Genomic DNA, 27,860 nt, shown 5'->3' on the forward strand with positions numbered 1-27,860 from the left:
GACCCAGTGTTGGGAAGCTCTTCGCAGGAGCCATCTAGTGTGGAGGAGAGAGAGGGAGAGAGAGGGAGACACACACACACACAGAGAGAGAGGCGGGGAATACCAGACGCTCGGACAGATCGGAAAGGAAAAGTTTCTCAAAAGTTTCAGGAGGTTAACCGAGAATCACAGCAGCCGTGGTCGGACGGCGGAGGATAATACGAAATTGGGACCTAACGCTACGCGTTCCGGCTGGGTTTATGATCATTTCCCCATCGATTTTGGAGCCTTTATTTTTTTTTTGTCTACTTAATAAAGGATGTATTTCTACTAAAAGTTCAACTTGACACTCTGGAAACTTTTCCACCGAAATGGAAGGGGATATTCCATGGATTATTTTTTCATTTTTATTGTTTACGCATTTCTCTGAAGGTAAGTCTGCACAATTAACACTCCTGGCAAACAAGTGTGCTATAGCCTACATTAATACGGAGACTGAACGTGTCTGGACAGCCCATCACATGTCCGTAACCACATAAATCTGATGTTATTGATTGTTTTATTTCGTAGTTTGGGTTACACATAAAAACGTATAGTTTGATTTCTTAAGAAAAAACTTAAGGGCAGATCTTGAAGGCGTTTAAATGCACGTATATTAGGCTACACATGCACAATTGTTTTGTGAAAAAGTCTCATAATCTGCATGGGAAACGCGTGTGCTTTACAATTCATGACTGATCATTCTGCAGTAGTGTGGGAAAAGTCTGATGGCGCACTGATCGCTGCTGTTCCATCGAGTTAACAAAGCCCGCAGCCACTAGAACATCAGCAGCACTTTACAAGTTTGCTTCAGCACGGTGGACTTGTGCTACGATGTTTAACCCAATAGGCTCACAAAACTGTATTGGTTGTACGTGGGGGCAGTGGGAAATGTGTTTAATCTAAAGCAGCGGGTGATGGAGCCAAGGTTCCCCCCCTCTCTTTCTGAACAAAGACTTTTTAAACAACTGATTATTTACCCTCGAAGCGGTTGAGCAATGAATGAATGATAAATGAACTTCACTAAAACAAGCTTGTTTCCCAGCAGATACAGTCTTTATATATACGCCTGTATTTCTATCAAAGAAAAAAAAGTTTATCTGCTTTTGACAAAGTAAACAACAAACATGCGGGTGTGTCTAGATGCCACAAGTGGCTGTAGCAAATTTAAAGATGTTCAATCACTCTAAGTATCTTCATGCTGTTTTACAAAACTTTTCTAATACTCTGCTGTGATTCACATGGCACATTATGCTCTGCTGTTTATTGTCTATGTGGGTGCATGTTCCTTTTTAAGCCTGAAGTTGATCACATCGGCTGCGTCTTTCTCTAACTGATTTCTGCTATTTTCGCAGGGTTCCGTTGCGCGGATAAAAACAGACCATGTGAAAATGGAGGGACATGCTTAGATTCAACTTCTCGATGCATGTAAGTGGACCATGTATCAGGAGCATCTACAAGCTTCAACATGTTTGCTCAGTTCTTGCACCTGCTGAGGAGCTTTATCAGACAGAAATTAAAAGATGATGCTTTTAATTGTGTGATAGTTGACTCTTTACTAGCAAAAGGGGGAAAAAAACTTTTGGATAAATTTCATTTCCCGCCTGCTCTGGGGATTTTTAGGCTATTGTTTTACAAACTAGGGGGCTTGTGTAGAAACCTATCACAATAGTCAATTTCAATAGCCTATACAGTGTCTTGCCTGGGGGTCATTTGTACTGTTTTAAAACCCTTAACCTTAGGAAACATGCCAGAGTGTTTCAGATGAAGTTGATGATTGAAAAAACTTGCTGCAACAGTAACATTTTTTATAGTGGAATTGCAGTTTTCCCAAAGTTTTTCACAAGGGCAAGCATTGCTGTTCGTATAAAGGTAAAACATCACAATAATGATATTGCATGTTAAACTATTACTTTGCCAATAGTAGCCTTCAGACTCTAGCTAATGTGTAACTCCCCTCCATGTGGAAGAGTATGCCTAACTACAACCCACATTTTTTCAATCATTAGCTGGGGCCAAGTTGGGCAAATGTCATTAAGAAAGCAAATGTATAAGTATATTGTCATGACATCAGAGTTTTTTCTTTTTGTTTGTGTTGTTTTTTTCTGTTGGGGCCCTTGATTCATGCTCTAGTTGCTCTTGTCCTTTGTTCTGTGTACATGTAGCTTACATATTGTATATTAGTGTTCAGAGGTTGGGCATATGTACTCACTATGCTGGGTGAGTTGCAGGAAAAAGAGGCACTATTAAAAGCAGTTCTAATGGAAGGGGACACCATAAGTGATATCACACAGTGTAAAAGAGTCTCATAGCAGGGCAGGGCAGGGGAGCAGAGTGTGCCCATATGAGAGTGGTCAAACCAGTCCTACACAGAGGTGAGCGGTGGTGCCACCCCACCCCTTCCCCTGGGAGTCGACAGAAACAGGAGATCTAAAACAGCAGAAAAGATCCTTTCTTTTACCAGATACCTGGCTGTAACCTGGCACCATTAGAACAGGGTGTAGAGAGCGAGTGAATAAAGGGAACAGCAAAGTGAAGCCAATGTGGGCTGGAAAAACAGAAACAAATAGAGTTTATGGCATATGTAAGGAATTTGGAGAGCCTATAGTAAACAACCCGCTAAATTGCTGCTGTTCCCCAAAACCAATCATGTTGTTCTGTACAGAGATTGGGCCTGTTTGCTTTATAGCAGTTGTGTAATTTAATTTTCTTATGGCAAATAGTTTCTCCCGTAACAGTAATACTGAGTGTGTGGCAGGTGCCATTGTTTCTGTCCCGCATACCAAATATATCCTGTTCCACATTGGCAAGCACAATTATTATACCACACTGTAGCTTTAACATGCAAGAAACCTCAAGGTTTTTTTCAAAGTTCGCTGTGATGCTGCCTTCATGCTTGAGTGACCTGGTAAAGGTCGCAGAGCAGTGTTGCTGATACAGGATTACAATAGTAATCCTCTGTAGACTGTTACAATAAACATACTTGCCCATTTGCGCACTTGTTTCAGTGGCCCAGTAAAATCAGTGTAAAATATGTTTTTTGCTCTGAAGGGTTAAAAATTGCAACCTGACTCAACCTGGAAATGGCTCAATGTAATAGCTTGCAATAGATTTTGGCCACTTTAACTATAAAATCCTTATTTATGATTGCAACTGAACAATTATACAAAGGGACTTTCAATATTCCTAAATTAATCCAATTAAGTTACAAGTTACACATCATCGTGGGCCAGTTTTGGTACCCCAGTGTACAAAGACCACGACCACTGCATTATTTTTGAAATGCAGACTAAGCTCAGAATCCACATCAAACACAAGTTTGTGTGAGAAATAAGATAATCTAAGCAGGCAGCATCATTAATGGGCCTCCTATTATTTTGGCTTCACTGGTTCCTTTATTTATTATCATTTATTTACCAGTAAATTGTAAATTTCACTGCTCAACACAACAGAAAATTGAAATGTAAGCCTTCTTGAATCTTTTAATGTGAAGCTTTATCTACATTTTGATGTCATGATCTATTCTTTTTATATTGCTGTGGCTCAGAGAATTGAACTTGACAGTGAAGGCTTGAAAGTGTCAGAGAGAGTGTGGCATGCTAGGTAAGTAGTCCTGTTGAAGTGCCTTTGGCCCCTCAGCTCTGCCCTGTGAGTAGAAAGTGCTGCCTAGTCCACCGTGTGAGGGTCGGGGGAGGGATAATTAGGCAGATTGAGAGGATCCAGTTGGAGGGATCGGACGGGGGGTAGGGAGTATTAGAAGGAGCCTGGGGAGGGGAGGGGTGGGGGGTTGCGTAGAAGACAGCTGGTGGATGTTGTGATGGTAATCCAGGGAAGTCAGATCTTGACAAAGGGAAAGCATAGGGCCAGGTGCTGCCATTGAGCAGTCAGCCAACCCCATGCTGTGAGAGACAAGCTCGTGGAGGAATGACGCTGGTAGCTTACAGCCTCTCTAACACATGTTGCTTCTCTCACAGTGCAGCGGCGACCACTCTTTTTCTCTCTGTTTGTTGTCGCAGTTCTGGCGGCTCCTCTTCTGCTGCCGTCTCTCAACAAAGTGGCAGATCAGACAAATATGTAAATTTTTTCCTCTGACATCCTCTGAGATGAATAGAAATAAATATGGTGTTTCTCTACTGTGTGAGGCCTAAGGATGGAGACAGTGGTCCTCTATGTGATATAAACGCTGTGCCTTTGACCTCAGTAGCGGAGATAGCAAATTAATTGTTTTTTGTTATGACCTTTACTAAACTCCCAGCCTCATAGAACATGATTAAAGAGGAAATCTTTGACTTTGATATGGAGCAGACTGGCCAGAATGTGTGGAGTGCTGTTTCTCTATTAAAACATTTGTATTTGCCTGTTTTAGTTCTTTTTAGAGCGTAGTAAGAACACTACATGCATTTTATTGACACATAGCCTTTTGCCTTACTTCAAAAAGAAAGGATTTGGTTTTCTCAGGGGAAGAATCAACCTTTCCAAATGGGAAATGCTGAACCTATCTAATTTTCTTTCACATGGAAAACAAATGAAAATTGCATTTCAGGAAACACAAATCACTAAAAGTGGATGTAGACACATGCCAAGACATATGGAGACAGGTTATATTGGTGGCTTAGTTCGGGGTACCTCGGGGCTAGTGTTTTCTTTGGCATCTTTATGGTGGATTAGAAAGGAATGCTGTTCTTTAAGGTTATTGTCCATTGCTCCCATCCATTCTCTCTGGTAGCCCCTTCTGGAATGCCTTTAACAATACTGTCAGACCAGTCCCATTGAAGATGGGGTAGTTATAATGATATGTTTGGTTTGCAATTAGTTACTTTGAAATTTTGTGAAACAACATATAGTCCATATCACTCATGCTCATTTGAAAGGCAGATGGAGCCACTGTCCCATCATGATCCAGGAAAACCTGTGCACTTCTGACCTAGTGGTTTTAGATTACTCAATGAGAAGTCTCATAAACAGTACTCCCCTCCATGTGAAGATGAGTATTTTCTGACCATGAGATTGCACCATCATAGCGAGGAATTCAGGTTTGTTGTCCCTTATTCTCTCTGGCTCTTGGTGGAAAACTGAGAGCTATGGTTCCCATGCCCCATCACAGGAAGTGGTGCCTTCTGACCTTCTAGCTACGCACATTATGTCTTATCTGAAAAGCTTAAGCAGCTTAGTCAATGCACCCAGGTCTCCATGCTCCAGAACTTTCTCATCTTTTGCTTTATTTTTATTTCATTCCCTGTTCTCACCCCATTACTAAAATTGCTCAAAAGCAATGTAGGAATAAAAAGCTCTGTGGTCTCTTGCACACCACGCATACAGTATCCTGAAAGGCATGCTTGACCCACATGCCTATGTTGGGATAAACCTGGCTCTGTAGTCTCAACCATGTTCCTTTTTGAGAGACAGTGACTTTGTTGAGACCTTCAGGCAGGCCTGGCTGGAATAATTGAAATCTACCAGCAAAATTTCTTTATTCTCTCCCTCCCTTTTAGAAGGAGAAGGGATGGGTGCACCATTAAATGATTCAGCAAAAGGCATTCACTTTTCCACTAAGTCCACTTTCCAGAGACATTTTGATGCTAACCAGGCAGCAGTTTGGCAGTGTTCACCTTTTCCTAATTCAACATTTAGCCGGGGTTTGGGGACATTGCCACTTGGAAATGAAACTACATTTCTTCATTTTTTGAATGAAGTTATTCATAACATATAACCCCATAAGGTTCATGTCCTTCTTTAAAATCTCCAGGATTTCTTTTGGGTGACAGCAGTTAAGATAATAGACATTCTCTAACTATTTGCCTGCCTTTCTCTTCAGCTTATCATGAAGAACCTTTGACGCAGCCAGTGCCCAATATACAGGTTACATTCTTTAAGGGCTGTGCACTCATGATGCTGGTTTTAAATGGTTCCGTCAACATTATTAAATTCTGTAGTTTATCAGATGTTGTAGTTCAATTTGATCCACATTATTGTAGAGCAAATGTTAATCATAAATTTAATATCAACGTGAGCCAATAGAAGGTCTGTTTATTTCACATTATTATCCTTTCTGTTAGGATAACTCCAGATGAAACATTGGACAAGGCACTAGTTGATTGTTCATTAGGTTGCATGGAGATGGGGTCTTTTAAATTTCAAAGTTTTACAGAAATCTGGTTCAGTTTAGGTGGTTGGGTGGGGTTTTTGTGGTTGAGTTCAGTGGAGAATGCTTTAAAAGACCTCGACCCTGGGATTCATGCAATGTGGTTATGGGCAAATGGATTGCTATTTGAAAAATGCCAGGCATTATTCTTTCCAAAAATCTGTTGACACTCGTATTTGTTCAGATAGTGTATAAAATACGAGTATAAAAAATGACAAGCTTTTGTCCGCACTTTACATAGCGGTATAACAAAAGTAACAAAAGGATATTTTTATTCTCTTGGTGTAGCAAATTTGTGCAGTCTCCACTGCCAAGAAAATGCCATTAACCAAATAATAAATTACTTTTTTTGACTTTTCAGATTTATATTCTTTGAGGAACTATCAAGCTGAGAAGAATGCTGACAGCTCTCCCAATCTTTTAGTCAGATTCATTATTGCTTTCCCTTAAGAGAAAGTTTAATGTCCTTTCATGTTTAATATTCATGCTCAGGGGGAGTTCTGGAAAAATTCTTTCGGGTGATTTCAATACCTCCATTGTGTATCCAAGCACAATTGTTGAAACAAACATTAAACTGTGAAACACACACCCTCTTACATGATCATACCAGACTGAATAAGTTCTACATGACACTCTGTGCTACCTGCATATGTAGGAGATCTGTCCTCTGAAGTGTTCCAACTGTCCTTACAAAACCCTGTCTCTCTTTGCCCCCTTTTTTCTCACTCTGGCTCTCTCTCACCATGGGTTACTGTTGCCAGGCTACAGCCCAGGCCTGTTGGTCCGTGTAAGCCCAGGTCTGAAAGACTAGCTGTTTGGGTCACTGCTCCCCCTCCCAACACTTTAATACAAAGGAGTTCTGACTACTTTAGCTCTTTTATTTGGGCCACAAAACAGTCCCCAACCCCCAATCTGCTTTAGCCAAGCTGAGGAGAGCAGACAAGAAGAGGCTGGGGGGGGGGTGCAGATAGGCTCCTGTTGGCAGTGTGGTGTTAGTTTGGACTCTAATAAAGGAGTGAAACTGGGTCATGCCAGCTTTTGGCATGAGGGGAAAGAGGGGTGTGTTGAGATACAAAATGTACATTTTTTGAAATATGCTAATATTTTTAAAAACTTGAAAGTACAAAAATTGATGTACTAAGGTTAGTAAGTATTAGTAAGTAAGTTAGTAACTTTTTCTGTTATTGCCCCTCTTCTTCAGTTGTCTAGGAAGCCCTCTCAGATAGGAAGACCCCTTTGTACTTGCTTTGTGGAGGATGATTGTGTAAATGAACCGTGTCAGAGATTACAGGCTCTTTGTTCACAGGTGAGCCACCCTTTGACCTCTGGCAAAGTAGCTGCCATTGTCTAGCTGAGGATGAGCTCAGGTTACCCTGCTTCAGTGACCCAGAAAGCAGGAAAAATGGTATTGTGTTACCCATGTATCGGTCATACACATAAATCACAACGTTTTAGTCAGAATTCCTTATACTTGATGCAGTACAAGTAGGAAATCACAACACAGTGCTTGAATTATGTTTTAATAATAATGTTATTTACACTTTAAACTCTTTACTATTCATTTTCCTACAAAATCGTCATCTCTTTCCTTCTTCTCTTATAATCTTCTCAGTGGATCTCCTGTTTTATGGGTTCACAATATTATCCAACCCCAGAGACTGGTTGTAAGTTCATTTTTGTGTGTTTGGGTGTGTAGTGATTGCTGCATGTGTTTGCTTTGTTGCAGTGCTGCCTTTGCGTAACAGTCTTGAAAGTGTGTTTAGAAGAACTGTAAATGCATGTGTTTGTAAAGGATGACCACATCTCTTGAGTGGTGTGAAATGGCCTGTGTTTGTGTGGAGTAGAGGGGGGCTAGTCCCATGAGCAAAACAGCACATTTGTTTAGGCTTAAAGTCTGGCAGTGGATGCAAATGCCAGATACCCAGAGGTTCACTGACAGATGTGATAGATGCATGGTGCTGGAGCTGCAGCTGCCATAAGCCCTCATATGTGTTGACACAAAAAGATTGCCCACTCTGGCCAGACCCCCTCCCCCCCCTCCCCCTCCCCCACAAACTCACTGAAGGACGTTCTCCTCATGTGTTGGAATCCCTTCCTCAAAGGTCAGAAGTCAACATTCAATAAATACCCATGGGACTATTGCACAACAGCAGCTTGCACCTGCCCTCTACATTCGCCAAAAATAAAGCTGGGCTCAGGCAAAGGCACAGTTCCTGCCTGGCTGTTCCCATAGGCAGTGGAATCCACAAGGTTGTAAAGAAACTGATAAGGAGACTCAGGTGCAGAAAGACAAAGTTCCATGTCTCTCACAGTCTGGCCACTGATAGCACTGTGATTTGTGTGTTTTGGGAGTAGCAGGTTGGCAATGAGTCAGGTCTGGACAAAAGAATGTGTGTTTTGGCTGCTCAGCTTACTGTGCATTTGTAAGTGTAGAGGACAAACAATTAATCAGGCACTACTACTATCACCATTCACACACCCACATGCCCACACACACTTTATAATTGAACGATATCCTACACAAACATCAATGCACTTAATTCTCACAGTTGGACACACCTTCATTCCAAATATGTAGTATTTTCCTTTTCGCCGTACAACATCAACACACTGGTCACATATTACTTTCTAAAATGGTAGTACTGACTTATTTTCTGTCCACAGTAACCCACAGTGGTCTTCAGGAAACAACAGCCTGTTGAGACTGAAACTCTTTAGCACCAGCTGTTAAATTCCAGCAGTATAGAAAAGCACCAGAAGAATTAGACTCCGAAGTGAAATATCACTTCCTCAGTGTCTTTGTGCCACATTTGTTTTTAATTTCTATTGATAACCTCAATTCCAGACATAAGTAATTTGCCCCTAAATAAATCTAGCCAAGCCATGACAATATGCTGTTGGGACCAGAGGTAGGTAGTGAGGGGGAAGGGTGATTAGTTGGTGTCAGGCTTGCTTGTTTATCTATCAGGTTTCTAGGGCAACAGAAGTCATGCATTAAGAGTGAGTGCAATGTTTTCTTAGAGTGAGGAGCGAGGGATTACAAAAAATATGACATGACATCCCTACTGGACAAGGCCACTATCTCTTCCTCTTTATTGCTCTCTCCACCAATTCCACCATCTGAAGACATTCTCTCCTGCAGAGCAGCCACACCCCACTCCCTGCAGCCTGAGTGACATTATCATCACAATTATATGGGGGAACTCTGACATCTGACCTGAGGGGGGAAAGCCAATCTGGCATTCGGGTGTAGGGGGACATTATAGGATGGAACATTAGCTCTACTAACTGTGCAACTGCTTAAAGTGGTTTAACATTGGCACTTTGGAACTTAAAGTGAAGCAGCACCAGCCTAAGTCGCAGTCCCTTACTGCTGACCTTGTACTGTAACTATTGTCACAGGAAAATCCTTATTCCCTATGTCATTTTTTAGTTGTTATGGTTTTATCCTTCACTATTTTTTATATAGCAACAGACTTTGCACAAAAAGGAAATGTGTCCAGTTTTTGTATTTATGTGCATTTTTTTTCTAGATATGCTTGTGTGTCTGGCTCCTTTATGTTTGGCCCTTGGTTCTTCAATTTCTCTTCTATCTTGGTAAATGTGGAAAAAAGCCAAAGAAAACTAAATAGTATCCAACTTTCTGAACCAGAACAGAATAATCAGAGGAAAGGCAGTCTACTTTGTTACAAATCCAGATCTGGATCAGCTCAAACTTTTTAGCCTAACCTAGAGCAGCTGTCTCCTAGCCAGGAATGAGAGCCAAATATTTTATGCTTTTGTTTTGTTTAGAGTGGTAAGGCACATAAAAGATGAGTTAATGCCAATGTAGTAGTGATATTCTTGTAAAAGAAAGCAGATGAAAACCTGTTGATGATCCTGTTTAGGGGTTCCTCTTCAAACAAAGATAGAGCCCAAGGGCAGGCCAAAATCCAGCCTTCACTCCGCTGTCATCAGCATTAAAGTCTATTTCATGAGGAGGTTTGTCCTCAACAAGGGGCTCCACTATTGATGTAGGGTTACCAGTTCATACTGACCTTCTTTGTGCAAGCATGTATGTGCTTTTTCACCAACACATATGTGTAGATAAAACCAGCATCGTTGGCACCATTGTTCACACACATCTTTGCGTACTGTGTGCACATATGCAGGATTTATAAAGTTGTCCACTATACGATTAAGACAATTTGGCATCAAGCAGCGATTTACTCAACACTGCCACAATTGGTTGGGGGGGGCTATAATTTAATTAATTAAGTTCAGTAGGGGGACAACTGATGTAATGAGATGGTCGATACATATCAAGAGATGTGTTTTTCTCATCACTAGTGCACAGCCAGTGCTCCAATGCAGGGTATGCTGGGTTGATAAGAAGTGAATGTGTAGTCACAGGGAGTATATCCCTAGCTTCAGAGAATACAAGGCTTGTCTAGCCTTCCATAGGACCCCTGAAGATATTTATTGGAAGTAGTGGAACCTCTTATCCTTATCTGTACCATAATTAGACTACTAGGTTTTGCTCAGGCCCTGACGGTTTGTATATAGCCCATCCACCAAAATCAGTATCAGAGACAGCAGTAGCTTTAGTCCTCCACCTATGTCTAAACAGGATGTGTTCGGGCACTATATTTGTTACACATTTTGTTGCAGCACCAGTGCACAATTAATGTAGGTACAGTACAGGAATAAAATAGATGAATATTCAAATATAGTGTTATTTTTGTTTGCATGTATAGCTTAAATTGTATTTATATATTAAACTATGTGCATATCTTTATTTGTCAAATTTGGGAAGACGGACAACATTAAGACTTTTCTGAAGAATACAAATGTGTTATTTCCTTCAGATTTCACAGCTGCTTCTCTTATTTAGACATACTGTACTCATTAAGGCCTCGTTTTTGTCATGTGATTATTATTTATTAGTTGTAAGTTTCCAGAGCTTGGTTTTGGGTGTGTTCATTTTTAAATATACGACAAGAGAAACAAGGGTTGAGGTGTGGAAAATCTGTAGCAGTGCAAGAATGTTCACTAATGTAGACAAAAAGAAGCTTTCCAGCTGGAAGTAAGACCTTTTAAGTTGTCTTGTAACAGCCTATAAGTGGAGGAAAGTCCCCAGTTCCCCCACCTTTCCACTCTCTAAAGCTAGTTTGTGAGTGCACTGTATATGTGTCTCATTCCATGAACATCATATTGCATGACTAGTGTGTCTTGGGTAAGCTGTTTTAATACAATTCATTCTATGTTCCAGAAGTATTACTCATGCAACAGGCCATGGCAAGGGGTCACTTGGCCTTGATTGACAAACCCAGAATATGCTGCTAGTTTGTGACCTGTTTTGACCTGCAGGCAAATTATATTCTAATATGTGTATGTCTGTGTTTGTCCATCCAGATGTCGTCCTGGATTCATTGGTCTTCTCTGTCAGCAACTGGATCCCTGTCATCGATCGCCATGTCTAAACGGAGCGGTTTGCAGGAGCCAGGTGGTTAATGGTGTTCCACAATATTCCTGCGTATGCCAGAGAGGGTTCAGAGGTACAGTACATAAATATCAGAATTTGTTTTAATTAAAAAGCCAAATCTAAAAGAGAGAATGAAAGTTCCTAATTAAAATTAACACAATTCACTATTTAATCTCCAGGCCAAGACTGCTCCCTTATTGATGCCTGTGCCACAAGTCCCTGTGCCAATGGGGCTCGTTGTGCCAACTGGAATAACCACTATAACTGTTCATGTCCACCTGGCTTTCAAGGAAAGAACTGCCGCAATGACATTGATGAGTGCCATAAGCCTGGCGTGTGCCTCAATGGTGGCAACTGTAATAACACCCCTGGATCCTTCAGTTGCCAGTGCCAACCTGGATACAGTGGGCGCACATGTGAGGTGTCCACCCTGCCCTGTGCGCCATCGCAGTGTCTAAATGGGGGCACCTGTCGACAGACCAGTGAACATTCCTATGAATGTGCTTGTCTACCAGGTAAAATGGCTCCCAATAAGCATAACAGAACACACACAACCAAAAATACAGTTTATGTTGGGACCCTACTGTTTTTCCAGGCCCTCAGAACAGTGCTAAGGGCATATATATTCTCCCAGCCTGATGACGTAGCTTTTAGTGCTGTTAGTGGGATTACTCTTCTGTGTTAGGTCCACTTCCTGTCTGCTATTAATAGCTGCTGATGGGAGATGGGATGGTGGGAGAGTTGTAGAGGCAGCACGCCTGCACTCTACTTCAGTCTGCTCTGTACACAAAAAAGAATTTACTTTACAGGCCTTCTGGATTCCCACTTGGGAGCTGGCAGGAAATGTCTCTTGCCAGAGAGGAAGTCATTGAAACTGTGAGAGATTATAAAACAAGCAAACACTGTGGGGAGTGCAGACCTCTGAAGCAGGCAGAGGTCGAGGCTGTTGCTGGCATGGTGTGGGAACCATAATGTGTAGATGTAAACAGTCGTCTGTACACTCAAACACCGTCTGAAGTTTTTCACAGCTCTTCTTGCACCACACTTCCTGTAGTATGCTATATGACTCACAGTTGACAGTAGAAATATTTAGTTTCTGGAACAGGCTCCATTGGATGTTTAATAAACTTCTAGTTTGTGTGTAACTGTGTCTGTCATAACTAATTTCTCTCTACATCTTAGGGTTTGATGGACACAACTGTGAGAATAATGTGGATGACTGTCCAGGACACAAGTGCATGAATGGAGGAATATGTGTGGATGGAGTCAACACGTACAATTGCCAGTGTCCACCAGAATGGACAGGTACAGGTCTATTTATCATTTTTTATAATTGTAAATATATATAATATGATAAATATGTTTGAGCCAATAATTCACCTTACTACGTTAGGACAATACTGTGCTGAGGACGTCAACGAATGTCTTATGCAACCAAACGCCTGCCATAATGGAGGTACTTGCTTTAACACCATCGGTGGTCATACCTGTGTCTGTGTTAATGGCTGGACTGGAGACGACTGCAGTGAGAACATAGATGATTGCGCCATAGCCGTTTGCTTTAATGGGGCCACCTGCCATGACCGTGTAGCGTCCTTTTTCTGCGAGTGCCCAGTTGGTAAAACAGGTAAGTGTGTTTGTCAAATGGCTCCTGGTCCACTTTGGATCGTGAGTGCTAAATAGATTATAACTGGCGTGTGTGCCTGTGCTTTTACTACAGGTTTGCTGTGCCACCTTGATGATGCATGTGTGAGTAACCCATGCAATGAGGGGGCAGTATGTGACACCAACCCCCTTAATGGTCGTGCCATTTGCACCTGTCCTGCTGGCTTTGTAGGAGGTGCCTGCAACCAGGACATGGATGAGTGTTCGATTGGTAAGTGTGCTATTTTTTAACACTTTATCTTCTCGTGCACTATGTATCATAAATTGATCACCAGCAATATTTTTAACCCACAGGTGCCAACCCATGTGAGCATTTTGGGAAATGTGTGAACACAGAGGGTTCTTTCCAATGTCAGTGTGGTCGGGGATATGCTGGCCCACGTTGCGAAATTGATATCAATGAATGCCTGTCTATGCCTTGCCAGAATGACGCAACTTGCCTCGACCGCATTGGAGAGTTCACCTGTATCTGCATGCCAGGTATAGAGGCCTATTTAGTTATATTTCAACTCTACTAATAAAACTACAGTATACAAAACAACCAATATCCTGCTATCATTGACATGAGACGGTCCAAAACCAATGGCAGAATGGAACGACTAATTGTTTAAACTTGACCTTCTCCTCCTCAGTGAAAGTGTAGACGGTTATGTAATGCATTGTCATTAACATTCAGGGTATGAAGGCACTTCCCTACTCCCAGGGCACTGTACAGACAGACAGGGTATTAGTTTGGACTAAGTGATGGTCTGGACACTCATTGACAAAAACACAGTGAAACTCTCACACACAGTCCTACATGCATCCTGGGGTTTTGGGAACTATACAAATTAGAGCTGGGAGTTTGGTCTATAGGACTGGATGTGAGAGAGGGCGAGCAGTTAGGGGGAGGAGTGTGCTGTGAATACTAATGAGTGGTAGAGTGGTGGGAATGGAGCAGAACAATAGGGCCCCTCTGTGCTCCACTTTGCACCCCTCATACTCACAGAGAGGGAAAGAAGCCTTTTCCCAGAGCCTCTCCCCCTCTGTCCCCCTCCTCCTTCATTTCCAGAGACTGGCCCTTCCTCTTCACCCTCCTCATCATCAGCCAGTCTGGCAAAGCTCATGTGGTGCAGGCTGATTATTTCTGATTCCATGCTAGACTCTCCCCAGGGGCAGAACTCTGATCCACACTGTTCCACCTCAGTGAAGAAGCCCTCCATAGATTACTAATGTTGAATGTATAACATGCAACTATTGGGACACTGACCCAGGGAGATGTATTCTCAATGGACAGTGAAGCATACCTCTACATGTCAGTAGAGTGGGAGCACTGGGGATTCTCTGTGGATATTTTATTATACCCCATGGTTCAGCAGAGATTTCAGTCAAACTCTGAGGCTGTTCCATAACAAAAGTTTCCCACAGTTCATTTTCCCATCACAAAAAATTGCATGCACATTGTATTGGCTTGAAATTATATATTTGTATGTAACCAGTGAACACTGGTTCCGTTTCAACTACAAACACATACATGAATTCAATTTGAACTTGTGTCTTCCAGGATACATGGGTACTTACTGTGAGGTTGACATAGATGATTGTGAAAGCAACCCTTGTGTGAATGATGGCATATGTCGGGACATGGTCAATGGCTTTACATGCACCTGCCAGCCAGGTAAGACTTTTCCCACTGACTTTTAAATCTACTGTTTCTTTCCTTTCTTTTTAACTAAGTGACCGCAGTAGCAATAAGAACATAAAGCCGAAGTTTAAATGTCCACAGAATGAGAAGAGAGAGGGTCACCCTTGCTACTTCAGCCTGCTGGTGTTTGGAGCCACCACTTTTATAAAAAGGCAGGCCAAAAAAGGCTGCCTATCCTCATGCCTGAACAAAGACCCTATTGTGACCCTCACTCTCCTCAACTGTGGAATGTGGACGGGACAGCAGTCTCCCTCATCCTGTCCTGTTGGTTGGGGGAACAGCAGTCCTGCTAATGAGATTCTTTTCCAGGTCCCCAATTTACATCTGGGACAGACGTCCCCCCTCAACCCCCCATCTAGCTATTGAGCCACTAGAACTGATGCAGGAAGGGGTGGGTAGTGGGCTCCCAAAAGAGAAAACAATCCCACCGTCTCCTCTAACCCCTCCCATTTACCACCCCAAGCATCAACACAGAGACAACTCTGACACTGTTAATCAACTGAGCAGTGTGCTAGCAATGCACCAATTCACCCCTGTCTGGGCCCTGTGCCCACTGATTTTCAAGCCTGCTCACTTTCTTAAAGTAGTTATTATTAGTAGTAGTAGTAATAATAGTAATAAGTTAATATCCACACATTAAAAAATGTACTATAATCTTGAGTTCCATTTTGTTGCCCAGATATTCCATCCCACCTGATAGCAATAGCAAATCATTTGATTGTGGAGGACGTAAGTTCAAAAATATTATCAAGATTACGTTTTCTATTGCATTTTTCACTGGTCATCCCAGCACTGTGATTAAGTGCACCCATGACATGCCCTTAACCAGTCGAGACATTCTCAAGCCCAACCTTAGCCAGATGTAACTAACCTAGCCAAAGACCCCTGCCCCTTTAAGAATACACAAAGCTGCCCCCCCTGACTTTAACATGGACATTTCCACTGGATGTTTTTTCTGACCCTTCACCTTTGTGTTTGCATGTCCCAGGGTTTACTGGCACCATGTGTCAGATCGACATAGATGAGTGTGCCAGCACGCCCTGTCAAAATGGAGCAAAATGCTATGATCGTCCCAATGGGTTTGAGTGCCGCTGTGCTGAAGGTAAGGACTTCTCTACCTAAATCTGCTCTTCTGTCTTCTCAGACAGAAGAGCAGATGCATCTTAACCACTTGTATAGCTTTGTCTTTGTTAAGTATTTTGTGGGGTCAGCTATTTCACTGGATGTCTGCTAACCAAGCAGACTGACTTGAGGCCCCTAATCCCCCTCTTTCCCTCACTGGCTCTGAGGATCATGGGGTCACTGAGGACCAGCAGTTGCCAAGAAAGGATCCTTGGTCATCACCTCGACATCTGTTCATCTTTTAAACCCGCACACACCACCTTATTCTGCATCTTAACTTTCATGCCTTTACTTAAAGTCCATGTGTGAAAATAAGCCCAGATACAGTGAGGTGTGATAAACTTTGGCACAAAAGCTGCAAATATGAGCTGGCTATGTGTATACATTGATATTTTACATGTTTGTTTGGACCCATGCCTACGGCCTTATTGTTTCAGTGGCCAGCTGCTTGGTATTCCCTGTGTTTGTGGGCCCCTTCTGTTGAGTGAAGTGCCCCTGTTTGACGTGGCGCAGTGTATTGTTCCCTTCACCACTGAGAACAAAAGCATGACTGGGAGGCCTCAACCCAGAACTGCACTACACACATAACACGCAAACACTTGCCTAAAACCCTGCGCTGTTGGTATGATAATCAGAACAAAAACTGTAGGAGGTAATAAGGACATTCAACAAAACGACAAACTAATTGGGAAAAGAGGAACTGAGAAAAATGTTTAAAATAAAAATTATCCCTCTTCCCCTTATTGTGATATAGTGCTCTGACTTTGGTCCTCTCACCACTCTCCCTTAACCCGTGTTAGATGTTGGGTAGGTTTTGTCTTGCTCTACCTACTGATAGCGTTAGTTTTGGTTTTATTTCCGTTACAAATGCGGCCATACCAATATCTTCAATGCATTTACTCTTTTTGATTGCTAGCCTGAAGGTGTTATTTCCCACTGCCAAGTACACAAGTACCCCCCCCACTGGTGAAAGCAGAATGATCTTAGAAGGATCGCCGACAACTGTTTTGTATAATAAAGGCAAATACGCCCTCTGCAGTACAAAGTATGGTATTGGCAAGGAAAAAAGTTTATAGTTGATTCTGGACCGGGCTATTGTTCTTCAGCAGTCATGATAAAATTGAAAAAGTAACTGATGTTGACACGATCACTATATATTATTAGGAAAAACAATGTATTTTGTGATTTTTTTTTTGTACGGCGATATATTGAATTTTTATATATATATAATATCCCTACTTAACATCAATCTGCATTTATGTTTTTTTTTCCCTTAGGTTATGAAGGAACTCTCTGTGAGAGTAATATCAACAACTGTAAACCTGACCCATGTCACCATGGTACATGTATAGATGGCATTGCCAGCTACACCTGTAACTGTGATGCTGGCTATACAGGCTATCGCTGTGAGAACCAGCTTAATGAGTGCCACAGCAACCCTTGTCAAAATGGAGGAAAGTGTGTGGATCTGGTAAACAAGTACATTTGCCAGTGCCAACATGGGACCTCAGGTAAGAGAAGAACATAAAGCTACTCAATGCGTACCATAAGTTTTAATGAAGCTGTAGGAATACTGATGTATGTACTGTACTGTTTACTGTTGTAAATTTAAAAATATTTCTATATATGTCTAAAGTAATCTCTTCTTTGTCAACACAGGCACAAACTGTGAAATAAACTATGATGATTGTGCCAGTAACCCGTGTGACTTTGGCATCTGCAAAGATGGCATCAACCGCTACGACTGTGTTTGCAAACCAGGCTTCACTGGTAAGCTTCTCTGAAAATAAAAGCAGACATTTGAATTTAAAAATACATACTCAAAGGAATGTTGACCCAACTTTAATTATCCCTCCCTCCAGGTGCCAAGTGTAATTTGGAGATAGATGAGTGTGCATCTAGCCCCTGTAGAAATGGTGGGACATGTGTGGATGAAGAAAATGGATTTCACTGCCAGTGTCCTGAGGGCTTTAAGCCGCCTTACTGTTACTCCCAGGTGGACGAATGTGGCAGCAGTCCATGCGTCCATGGTTCATGCAGAGAGGACATAAATGGGTATGAACTGTTAAAACCTTTGTCACAGTTACTATTTCCAACTTGAATATTAATTTATGGGTGTGTTACTTTTATAATATGCTATCTGCTCAGTTATTGATTACTCCTGTATTTCCAGTTACCGGTGTGACTGTGTGCCTGGATGGGTAGGAAAGAACTGTGACTTGGACAGGAACGACTGTTTGCCCAGTCCCTGCCAGAATGCTGGCACATGCATCGACCAGCTAAATGGTTTTATCTGCAAGTGTCGTCAAGGTTTCAGAGGTAAGAAGATGGCCTATAGGTGTGATAAAAATTTCCAAATATATTCAGCCTCTGTCTCCGTTGCAAATTTGAACTCCTCTGCCATGTCCAACAGGTAACCTCTGTCAGGTGAACATCAATGAATGTGCTTCCAGTCCCTGTATGAACAAGGGCACTTGTGTCGATGGTGTGGCAAGTTTCACTTGTCTTTGTGAGCTTCCCTACAGTGGACCCACTTGTGCTGAGGTCCTCACCCCTTGTTCCCCTAACCCCTGTGCCAATCATGCCATCTGCATCCACACACCAGACTACTCGGGCTACCAGTGTAACTGCCAGGCAGGGTGGCAAGGTTAGCATCTCAGTGCCTGTTCAACTATTGTGAGACAGTCTGTCTGTTTTTTTTTCAGAATCTCATGCCCACTTATAATGCTGAGTTATGTCTTGTTTTTTATTATTGTATTCTTTAGGTCAGTTGTGTAACATGGATGTGAATGAATGCATCTCAAACCCCTGCAAGAACCATGGCACTTGCACTAACACACTTGGAGGCTTTGTGTGCTCCTGTAGAGCTGGGTACACTGGACTGACCTGTGAAACAGACATTAATGACTGTACTCCTAGTAAGTGGCTATGCAAATTTAACTTTACTGTATTTGTGAGTTGCTGTCAAAAACAACTTCAAGTCTGTATTTGACTAAAGACATCCTTTTTGTGTTGCATCAGACCCATGCCTTAGTGGAGGTTCATGCACAGACGCCGTCAACTCTTTTCACTGTAGCTGCCTGCCAGGCTTTACTGGGCCCCATTGTGCTTTAGAGATCAATGAATGCCAGAATTCACCCTGCAAAAATGGAGGAACTTGCACAGACTATGTTAACTCCTACACCTGCACCTGTATGCCCGGCTTTACTGGCATCCACTGTGAAACCAACATTCCCGACTGTACTGAAAGGTGTGTGGAGATACACTTTACCTGCCTGCTTAGATAAACATGTAAAAATATGGATTTAATAGTACACATACTTACTTTTTATTGTCATATTTTTCTTGTGTCCACAGCTCTTGCTTCAATGGAGGGACGTGCTCAGATAAAATCAACGGCTATTCCTGTACCTGCCGCTCAGGCTTCACTGGCTCCCACTGCCAATACGAGGTCAATGAGTGTGATTCCCAACCCTGCCTCAATGGAGGAGTCTGTCAAGATGCCCTGGAGTCCTTCCGTTGCTCCTGTCCCAAAGGTTATACCGGCAATCGTTGCCAGGTACACTCAGAGTAACACATATACTTACGTTTTCATACCTTTATGTTTTTATATTAATAAAAAATAATGATATTTCCATCTGCCTCTTGCCCCCCAGACACCAGTTGACTGGTGCAGACGCTCTTCTCCCTGCCAAAATGGAGGAAGATGCCGCCAAAAGGATGCTTCATTCATGTGTGATTGTCCTAATGGCTGGTCTGGACGTTACTGTGATGTCTCTCGGGTCTCCTGTGAGACAGCTGCTCGCCAGAGAGGTATTGCAAAATACATTATGACATTTGGTCTCTTGGACTCTGTTTGTGTTGAGACATAGCAATTAAATTTACATTTTTCACAAATCTTTCTTATCAGGGCTCCAGATAGATGAGCTATGCCACCACGGTGGTCACTGTGTCAACACTGGGAATACCCACTATTGTAAATGTCCTGATGACTACACTGGGAGTTATTGCGAAAGCCAAGTGGACCACTGTGAAGACAAACCCTGTCGCAATGGTGCCACCTGCAGGGGATATGTTGGAGGGTACCAATGTGATGTGAGTCCATTGTTTTGTCAATGTCACAAATTTAGAACTGCGGGGATTATGTAAATGTATAAATATTTGCATGTCATTACAGTGTATGCCAGGCTATACTGGACAAAACTGTGAGATAGAGATCAATGAGTGCCAGTCTCATCCTTGCCAGAATGGAGGAAGTTGCATTGATCTAGTGGGACATTACATCTGTTCCTGCCCCCCTGGGACACTGGGTATGCAAAAATATATTCAATAGAAACCAATGTTCATCACTAAAAATACTTCACTGCATATGACCAAAACATAACTACATAATCCTCTTCTCAAAGGTGTTCTCTGTGAGATCAACGAAGATGACTGTGCTCCACCTCTAAGACAACGCACTTCACCTCCTAAGTGCCTGAACAATGGCACCTGTGTTGACAAAGTTGGTGGATACCGCTGCAATTGTCCCCCTGGGTTTACAGGAGAAAGATGTGAGGGAGACATAAATGAATGCCTCTCAATTCCCTGCAATCCCTCCAACAGTCTTGACTGCATCCAGTTGCCTAATGACTACCAGTGTATCTGCAAGCCTGGCTTCACAGGTTAGACAACTCCTAGCAGCTCCCCTTGGCCTCTCATTGTGCATTTGCTTTGTCTAAAATACTCTCTTACAGTTGTAGACCCTTACCATCAATATGCTCTATTTAGGTCGGAGATGCCAGAACAGGTTCAGTGTATGTGAGTCTCAGCCTTGTCAGAATGGAGGGGCATGTTCTGTATCTAGCGGCTCTGCCCTGGGTTATACCTGCACATGTCAGCTTGTAAGTATACTTTCACGTTAAGAGTTGAGAGGGTTTTGGTTTTGTAGTTTGTGTGTTATACCTTTTCTTATTTGCATATTAAGAGGTAAATTATATCTATCTTTAGGGTTATACTGGAGCCAACTGTGAAAGAAGCATGTCTTGTCGGGAGCTGTCATGCTACAATGGAGGTAGCTGTGCACTTACCACAAGGGGGGCACGTTGTACCTGCCTTCCAGGTTTTGGCGGGCCCCAGTGTCAGCACCGTAGTAATGAAGGTTGCTCTTCACAGCCCTGCCGAAATGGAGGGTTGTGCACTGAAGAGACCAGCTTCCCATTTTTTCACTGTCAGTGTCCCAGTGGCTGGAGGGGTAAAAGGTGTGAGCAGGGCAGGTCCTTTGAACCCCCAACACCCTCGTGCCCTCTAGCAGATTGTCATGGCAAAGCAAATGATGGTGTTTGTGACAAAGAATGCAACATGTTCCTTTGTCACTGGGACGGTCGTGACTGTTCTTTAGCAGCAAACCCCTGGGCTCATTGTGCAGACCCTCACTGCTGGCGTTTATTTAACAACAGTCAATGTGATGAGTCCTGCAACCACGCTGACTGTCTCTATGACAACTTTGATTGCAAAAACAAGGAGAAGGTTTGCAAGTGAGTTTCCTTTTATTGGACAGGCTTACACCTATTTCTTCTGCAAAATATTTGAGCTGAACATTCTATTTGTGTTGTCTCCAGTCCAATATATGAGACCTACTGTATCGATCACTATGCTGACGGACAGTGTGACCAGGGCTGCAATACAGAGGAGTGTGGCTGGGATGGCTTGGATTGTGCAGATAAGGTTCCAGAACATCTTGCGGATGGTGTCTTGGTTTTGGTAGTCCTACTGCCTCCTGAAGAGCTTCTCCGCACCAGCACAGCTTTTCTGCAAAAATTAAGTGTCATCCTACACACTACACTGCGCTTCAGACTGGACCAAAATGGAGAAGCCATGATACGTCCCTACACTGGCAAAGAGGCACGTCTCAAGCGGGAGCTGCAGCCTCAACAGGAAGTCATAGGGTCAGTCATACTAAACACAAGGTTCTGATGTTCTGTGTGCAGATTGTACAAAACATTAAACACCTATTACTCTTCTATTTCTGTAGCTCCGTAGTATATCTGGAAATAGACAACCGTCTTTGCTCTCAAGGCTCTGAGGACTGTTTCCCTACAGCTGATATTGCTGCAGAGTACCTGGGAGCCTTATCAGCTGTAGAAATGCTCCGATTCCCGTACCCCATCAAAGAAGCCCGTGGTGGGTAGAGATACTTAAGAACACAAAAAAAATAGTAAGACTAAAGAGGCAAATATATCATACGCAATAATTAATTTTTCTTCTCTCTACAGCTGAGAGACCGCCAGATGTTGAGGTTTTACCTTTGTGGATAAAGCTGACTTTGGTGGGGACAGCATCCTTATTCCTTTTAATCATTCTTATGATTGGCATGTTGATTGCTCGAAGAAAGAGAGAGCACAGCACCCTTTGGTTTCCTGAGGGTTTCTTCCTCAAAAAGGAACCCAGCATCAACAAAAACCGCAGGGAACCCGTCGGCCAGGATGCTCTGGGAATGAAGTAAGTTATTTTTGGATTTAAATGTTAACAGAAGTAACACTAACTTTTTAACCACTCTAGATTTTTTATTGAGTTGTCTTCATTGGGGTATTTTTTTTTAACAAATTGATCTCTAACCAGACACATGCCAAAAACTGTGGAGGAATCTCTGCTTGGAGATCACAGTGACCAGTGGATAGACTCAGACTGTCCAGAAGCAAAAAGGCTCAAGGTCATTTACACAAAATTAATACATTAAAAACGTTCTGATCAATTTACATACACATACATTGTAAATTTTTACAATAGTACGACAGCATGCATTTAAGTAAGTAATGAAAATTGTTTTTCTTATTCTGGGATTTTAGGTTGAAGAGCCGACTATGCTCTCAGACAGTGAAGATGCAGTGGACAGCAGACAGTGGACTCAGCATCACCTTGCAGCCGCAGACATTCGCGTACCTCCCACCATGGCCCTCACCCCGCCTCAAGGAGAGTTTGAAAGTGACTGCATGGATGTTAATGTCAGAGGCCCAGGTTAGTAGTGAGACCATGTAAGGATAACAATACTGGTGATTTGTATTTGATTTTTTTATGTTTGCCACTTAGACAATAAATTTCCCAATGCTGGTTTTCATCTTTCACCAGATGGTTTTACACCTCTGATGCTGGCATCATTCTGTGGAGGCGGCTTAGAGCCTGAGGTAGCAGAAGAAGAGGAGAGTGAGGAGTGTTCAGCCAACATCATCTCAGATCTCATTTATCAGGGTGCATCCCTTGCTGCCCAAACAGATCGCACTGGTGAAACAGCGCTCCACCTGGCTGCTCGCTATGCCCGTGCTGATGCTGCTAAGAGGCTACTGGATGCTGGGGCAGATGCCAATGCTCAGGACAACACAGGACGAACCCCACTCCATGCTGCAGTTGCTGCAGATGCACAGGGTGTCTTCCAGGTAAACAAAATTCAAAACAATCTGTTTATTGTGTGATTAAAATAGAATTAATAAATCTAAGCAGGTAAAAATAATGTTAACCCCAATCTTTACTATCCTCATAGATTCTGATTCGAAACCGAGCTACAGATCTTGACTCCCGTATGTATGATGGGTCTACTGCACTCATTCTGGCTGCACGGCTAGCAGTAGAGGGCATGGTGGAAGAACTAATTACTTGTCATGCTGATGTCAATGCAGTTGATGAATTGGGTAAGTCAGTGTAATTATTCTGACCTGCCACAAAACTATTTGCTGAGACCACAGATTTATAATTAAATTGTCCCCAATTTCAGGTAAATCTGCCTTACACTGGGCAGCTGCTGTTAACAATGTGGATGCAACTGTTGCCTTGCTAAAGAATGGAGCAAACAAAGACATGCAAGATCTCAAGGTGTGGCATTTATTTACTTACCTACTGCTTTAACTACATTTGAATATGTCTGAATGGAGATTTGGTTTTATCTTACAAGGCCTATGTTTGACCTGTTGCTCTGTTTTTCGTTTTAGGAGGAGACCCCTCTGTTTCTTGCAGCCCGTGAAGGCAGCTTGGAGGCTGTGAAGGTGCTTCTAGCTCACTTTGCAAACAGAGAGATCACAGACCATATGGATAGATTGCCAAGGGACATTGCTCAGGAGCGTATGCACCATGACATTGTTCAGCTTCTCGATGAGTACAATACAGTAAGAAGTCCCCAAGGCCATGGCGGAGCTGGCCACCATCTTACTGGGGGACACACTCTATCTCCTCTTATGTGCCCTCCCAGTGCCTTCCTGCCTAGTCTGAAGAACACCCCACAGGGCAAGAAGAATCGTCGGCCTGGGGCCAAGGGGTCTAGCCTGGGAGGCCAGCATGGTACCAGTCTCAAGGAGTCAGTCAAAGCTCGCAATAAGAAGCTGACCTTGGACATGCAGAGTGCCTTACTGGAGAGCTCAGTTACCCTTTCACCAGTTGACTCACTGGACTCACCCCACGGGGGAGCCAGCAATGCTGGCTACATCACCAACCCTACTTCCCCTGTTGCTATGCAGTCACCAGGGCTCTTCCATTCCTCCATGTCTGTTCCAAACACCCCAATGGTACATAGTACCATCTTGGAGGGAGGTGGCCCCTTTGCTGTGTCTCTAGCGCAGCTCAGTGACCTGGGAGCTGGAGGACTGTCCTTGCAGGGACGAGTCTCCATGGATTCAGATGTAAGTCATGGCTATGTACTGAGTTCAGGCCAGATAGGGCTCAACATGGGCATGGTTAGTCCTGTCAGCGTGCCCTTTGACTGGCAACACCGGATGCCCCCCTCCTCCCAGTGTGGTCAGCAGGTGATGAATCTTGTGCAGAGTAGCCAAGCAGGCATTCACCCCCAGAGCACAGTCACGCAGCAGCAGAACATGTTGATGCACCAACAGCAGCAGCTTTACCGTAATCCCATGCTGCAGCCCACACCTGTTACCTCCACACCCACTATCAGCCCTGTCAAGCTACCCTCCATTGCTGAGCAGCAGCAGCAGCAGCAGCAGCAGCAGCACATCATCCACCCCATCACTAATCAACAGAACACAGCCCGCATGGGCACCTCCACCCCACCTACACCCCAGACATCACAGCCTCCACCATCCTTCTTTCAGCAGCAGCAGATGCCTCAGCAACCTTCTCAGCCCCAGCCTCCCACTCAGCCCCCACAAGCACCCACGCCAGCAGCCCAGCCCACACAGGGTCTGCCCTCCCAGCCTAGCAGCAGCACTGCAGGAATAGAGGATTACCCAACCCCTCCCTCCCAGCACAGCTACTCATCTACACTAGATGCCACACCCAAGCATTACCTTCATTTGCAGAGTGAGCATCCCTACCTGACGCCCTCCCCAGAGTCTCCTGAGCCATGGTCCAGCCCATCTCCTCACTGCGTCTCCGATTGGTCAGATTCAACACCTAGCCCAGCTGTTGCTGGCACTGCCCAGACCCAACTTACTCAAATCCCAGAGGCCAATGGCAAGATGCAGGTGTTTGCATGAAGCTCCTGCAGCCTCTGCTTAAAAAGGGACCTGGGGTAAAACAAATTATGGACTGGCTTTTGGGCCTGTCTGTGTTTATTTGTCAGCCTGTTTCCAAGATTTTCTTTGGATTTGGATTGACTATGTTTATCATGAGGACTGTCTGCTAGTGATTTTTGCAGAGAGAAAAGTAAAAGGGAAATGTGTGTTGTCTGAAAAAACAACAGACAATTTAATGAAGTAATTCTGTCACAGATGGACTCGTTTTATTATTAAAAAAAAATGTATATGAAGAAAACCAAGTCTTTCATTTCAAAGACTTAGGGATGCTCTCCTGAAAACTAACAAACATTTAAAAATTAGATAAGACAAAAAATTAAAATGTTGAAGGGATTTCATTTATTTCTATTTATTGTTTTTATTTCTCTGAACTGCTCAAATTAGTTTTCATTTCATCCTTTTTCTGTCTTAGTGTTTCACATATCTGAGACCCCCCCACCCCTCCAATCTTATTTTATTAAGACTGCCTACATTTGTATTTAGTCAGTGTGGCCAATGGTAAAGGAATATAATTCATTACTCAGACCAATTAACAAAGAGAAAGAGGAGCTGTCACCTCTTGACATATATTTAGGATGACAGCAGCTGGTAAAGATAACAAACTGGTCCTAGAAATCTATATTAAGAGTTGCTCAGCAGTAGTGATATGTTCTGAAATAACTGAATTGTGGTAATTGCTTATTTTCCATATGAGTATTATGAAAAAGAATGTAGATGAGTGTCTCTGAAGCACTTCAAGTGACCAGCTTCATAGGGCAAGTATGGGTCAAATATACAGCAATGTATATGTGGAATTTATGGGTGGCATTTAATTCATGGCAACTCTACTCATTTTCACACTAAATGAGTAACATGTTAAGTGTGATGTTCACATTTCAACTGTAGCACCTCACTGTCTCTACAGCACTCTGATTTTCAGTTTGGTTGCCAGCCCTGATACCTTCAGTTTTAAAGCTTGTCTTTGTTCACTTTAAACAGAGAATTGTTATATAAAATAAGCCTGTCACTGCCCTTTTTAGTTTGTTACAATATTTGTTTGTTCTAAATGTTTTATACTCTGTATATTTGTGGGAGCCTTGGATACCGTTTTTAATACCACTTCGGATGTACTAAGCTATGCTTATCAGCTGCTATTTTATATCATTCTTTTATATCACTGCAAACATTCCTACACGTTGCCTGTCTTGTTACTGTAAGTCTGAACATTGTGCCTTTTATCAGCGTCCAACACTGAGTGGAGCCAGACGACAAACAGGTAATATTATTTTTTGAGGCCACATCTGGTCCTTCAATGGACGATGTGTGGTGTGGTGTGGAAGTCTCTTTGAAACTCTCACCGTGTGTCTGTCTGTGGTGAAGTAAAGGTCAGTAAACGTGTGGCTGCTGGGCTGTGTCTGCTTATGCTCTGTCACTCCTTAGGGAGGTGTTTTATGGCATGCAGTGGGACAGTTCCCCTGCATCTACAGTAGCTTCCAGTCCAGGAGCTGTGGAGTTGCATCTTAAGATGATTGTTAGGAGACCGAAGTTAAAACACTACTATGTAGTGCTGCACCATTTCACTTTTTACAAAGCTCTGAGATGCCCCTCCCAGCCACCTAGCTAACACCTTGTGTAATGTCTGACCAGCTCCTAACATGACCTGAGGGCATAGAATAGAAGCCATCCTCTAATAATTATGCTGTCAATGTTTCAGCATAAAGTCAATTGAGAAAACATGCAAAAAAGGAATTGTTATCTTGGGACATTTTGAAGACATTTTGAAATGCTTAGGCTCCACTCTTGGCTTCTACTGCCCTAACACCTCCCCTAGCTGTGTCATAGACTGAGTTTATCTTTCACTCATTGTTTTATTCTGTCCAATCTAGACTTGTCAGACCTGGGAAATTTTTGTTGTTCACAGTTCATTGCAAAATACATTAAATGGAAAGCTGTTTTTGTCTTGTTTTTTTAAATATATATAAATATATATACGTATATTACTGGTCTTCCAATTTCCCTACTAGGTCGCACTAAGTGTTTTGTACATTTCAACAAATTCCTGCTTGTAAATATTTTTTTTTCTGGGTAGATCTTTGCTCGAAAAGTCTTACATTTCTAAAATGATTGTTATGTACTAAAAATGACAAAAATAAAACATACTTCACTTAGCATTATTTGAAGATAAAACTGTGACTGATATTTTATTGGTCCTGTGTTGTTTGAGCAGTCATAGATATTTTTTATCAAAATAAATTTCAATACTTGTTTAAAAGTAGTTCAAAAATCATC

General features: G+C 42.7%; 1 protein-coding gene across 1 annotated transcript; it reads left to right on the forward strand.

The window, feature by feature from the left end:
• Positions 1 to 27,761, forward strand: notch3 (notch receptor 3). Its single transcript, XM_067476550.1, has 33 exons — positions 1 to 411; positions 1,374 to 1,446; positions 11,555 to 11,697; positions 11,804 to 12,139; positions 12,807 to 12,929; positions 13,018 to 13,251; positions 13,345 to 13,500; positions 13,584 to 13,769; positions 14,833 to 14,946; positions 15,962 to 16,075; positions 17,373 to 17,606; positions 17,755 to 17,865; positions 17,958 to 18,150; positions 18,269 to 18,414; positions 18,509 to 18,742; positions 18,861 to 19,013; positions 19,117 to 19,345; positions 19,453 to 19,654; positions 19,752 to 19,908; positions 20,006 to 20,190; positions 20,273 to 20,405; positions 20,502 to 20,759; positions 20,866 to 20,978; positions 21,085 to 21,611; positions 21,696 to 22,022; positions 22,109 to 22,257; positions 22,350 to 22,575; positions 22,696 to 22,786; positions 22,923 to 23,091; positions 23,203 to 23,507; positions 23,612 to 23,759; positions 23,843 to 23,940; positions 24,057 to 27,761. The coding sequence occupies exons 1-33, from the start codon at positions 351 to 353 to the stop codon at positions 25,551 to 25,553; spliced, it is 7,425 nt and encodes a 2,474-aa protein (XP_067332651.1). The 5' UTR covers positions 1 to 350; the 3' UTR covers positions 25,554 to 27,761.
• Positions 27,762 to 27,860: the final 99 nt, after the last annotated feature.

This window comes from Channa argus, chromosome 15 (genome assembly GCF_033026475.1).
Source record: "Channa argus isolate prfri chromosome 15, Channa argus male v1.0, whole genome shotgun sequence".
Lineage (NCBI taxonomy): Eukaryota > Metazoa > Chordata > Actinopteri > Anabantiformes > Channidae > Channa > Channa argus.

Coding starts and splice junctions, on each gene's coding strand:
- notch3 (XM_067476550.1), top strand. CDS start 351: ATGGAAGGGGATATTCCATGGATTATTTTTTCATTTTTATTGTTTACG. Junction 18,151..18,268: donor TGCAGAGAGGACATAAATGG/GTATGAACTGTT, acceptor CTGTATTTCCAG/TTACCGGTGTGACTGTGTGC. Junction 19,346..19,452: donor ATTCCCGACTGTACTGAAAG/GTGTGTGGAGAT, acceptor TTGTGTCCACAG/CTCTTGCTTCAATGGAGGGA.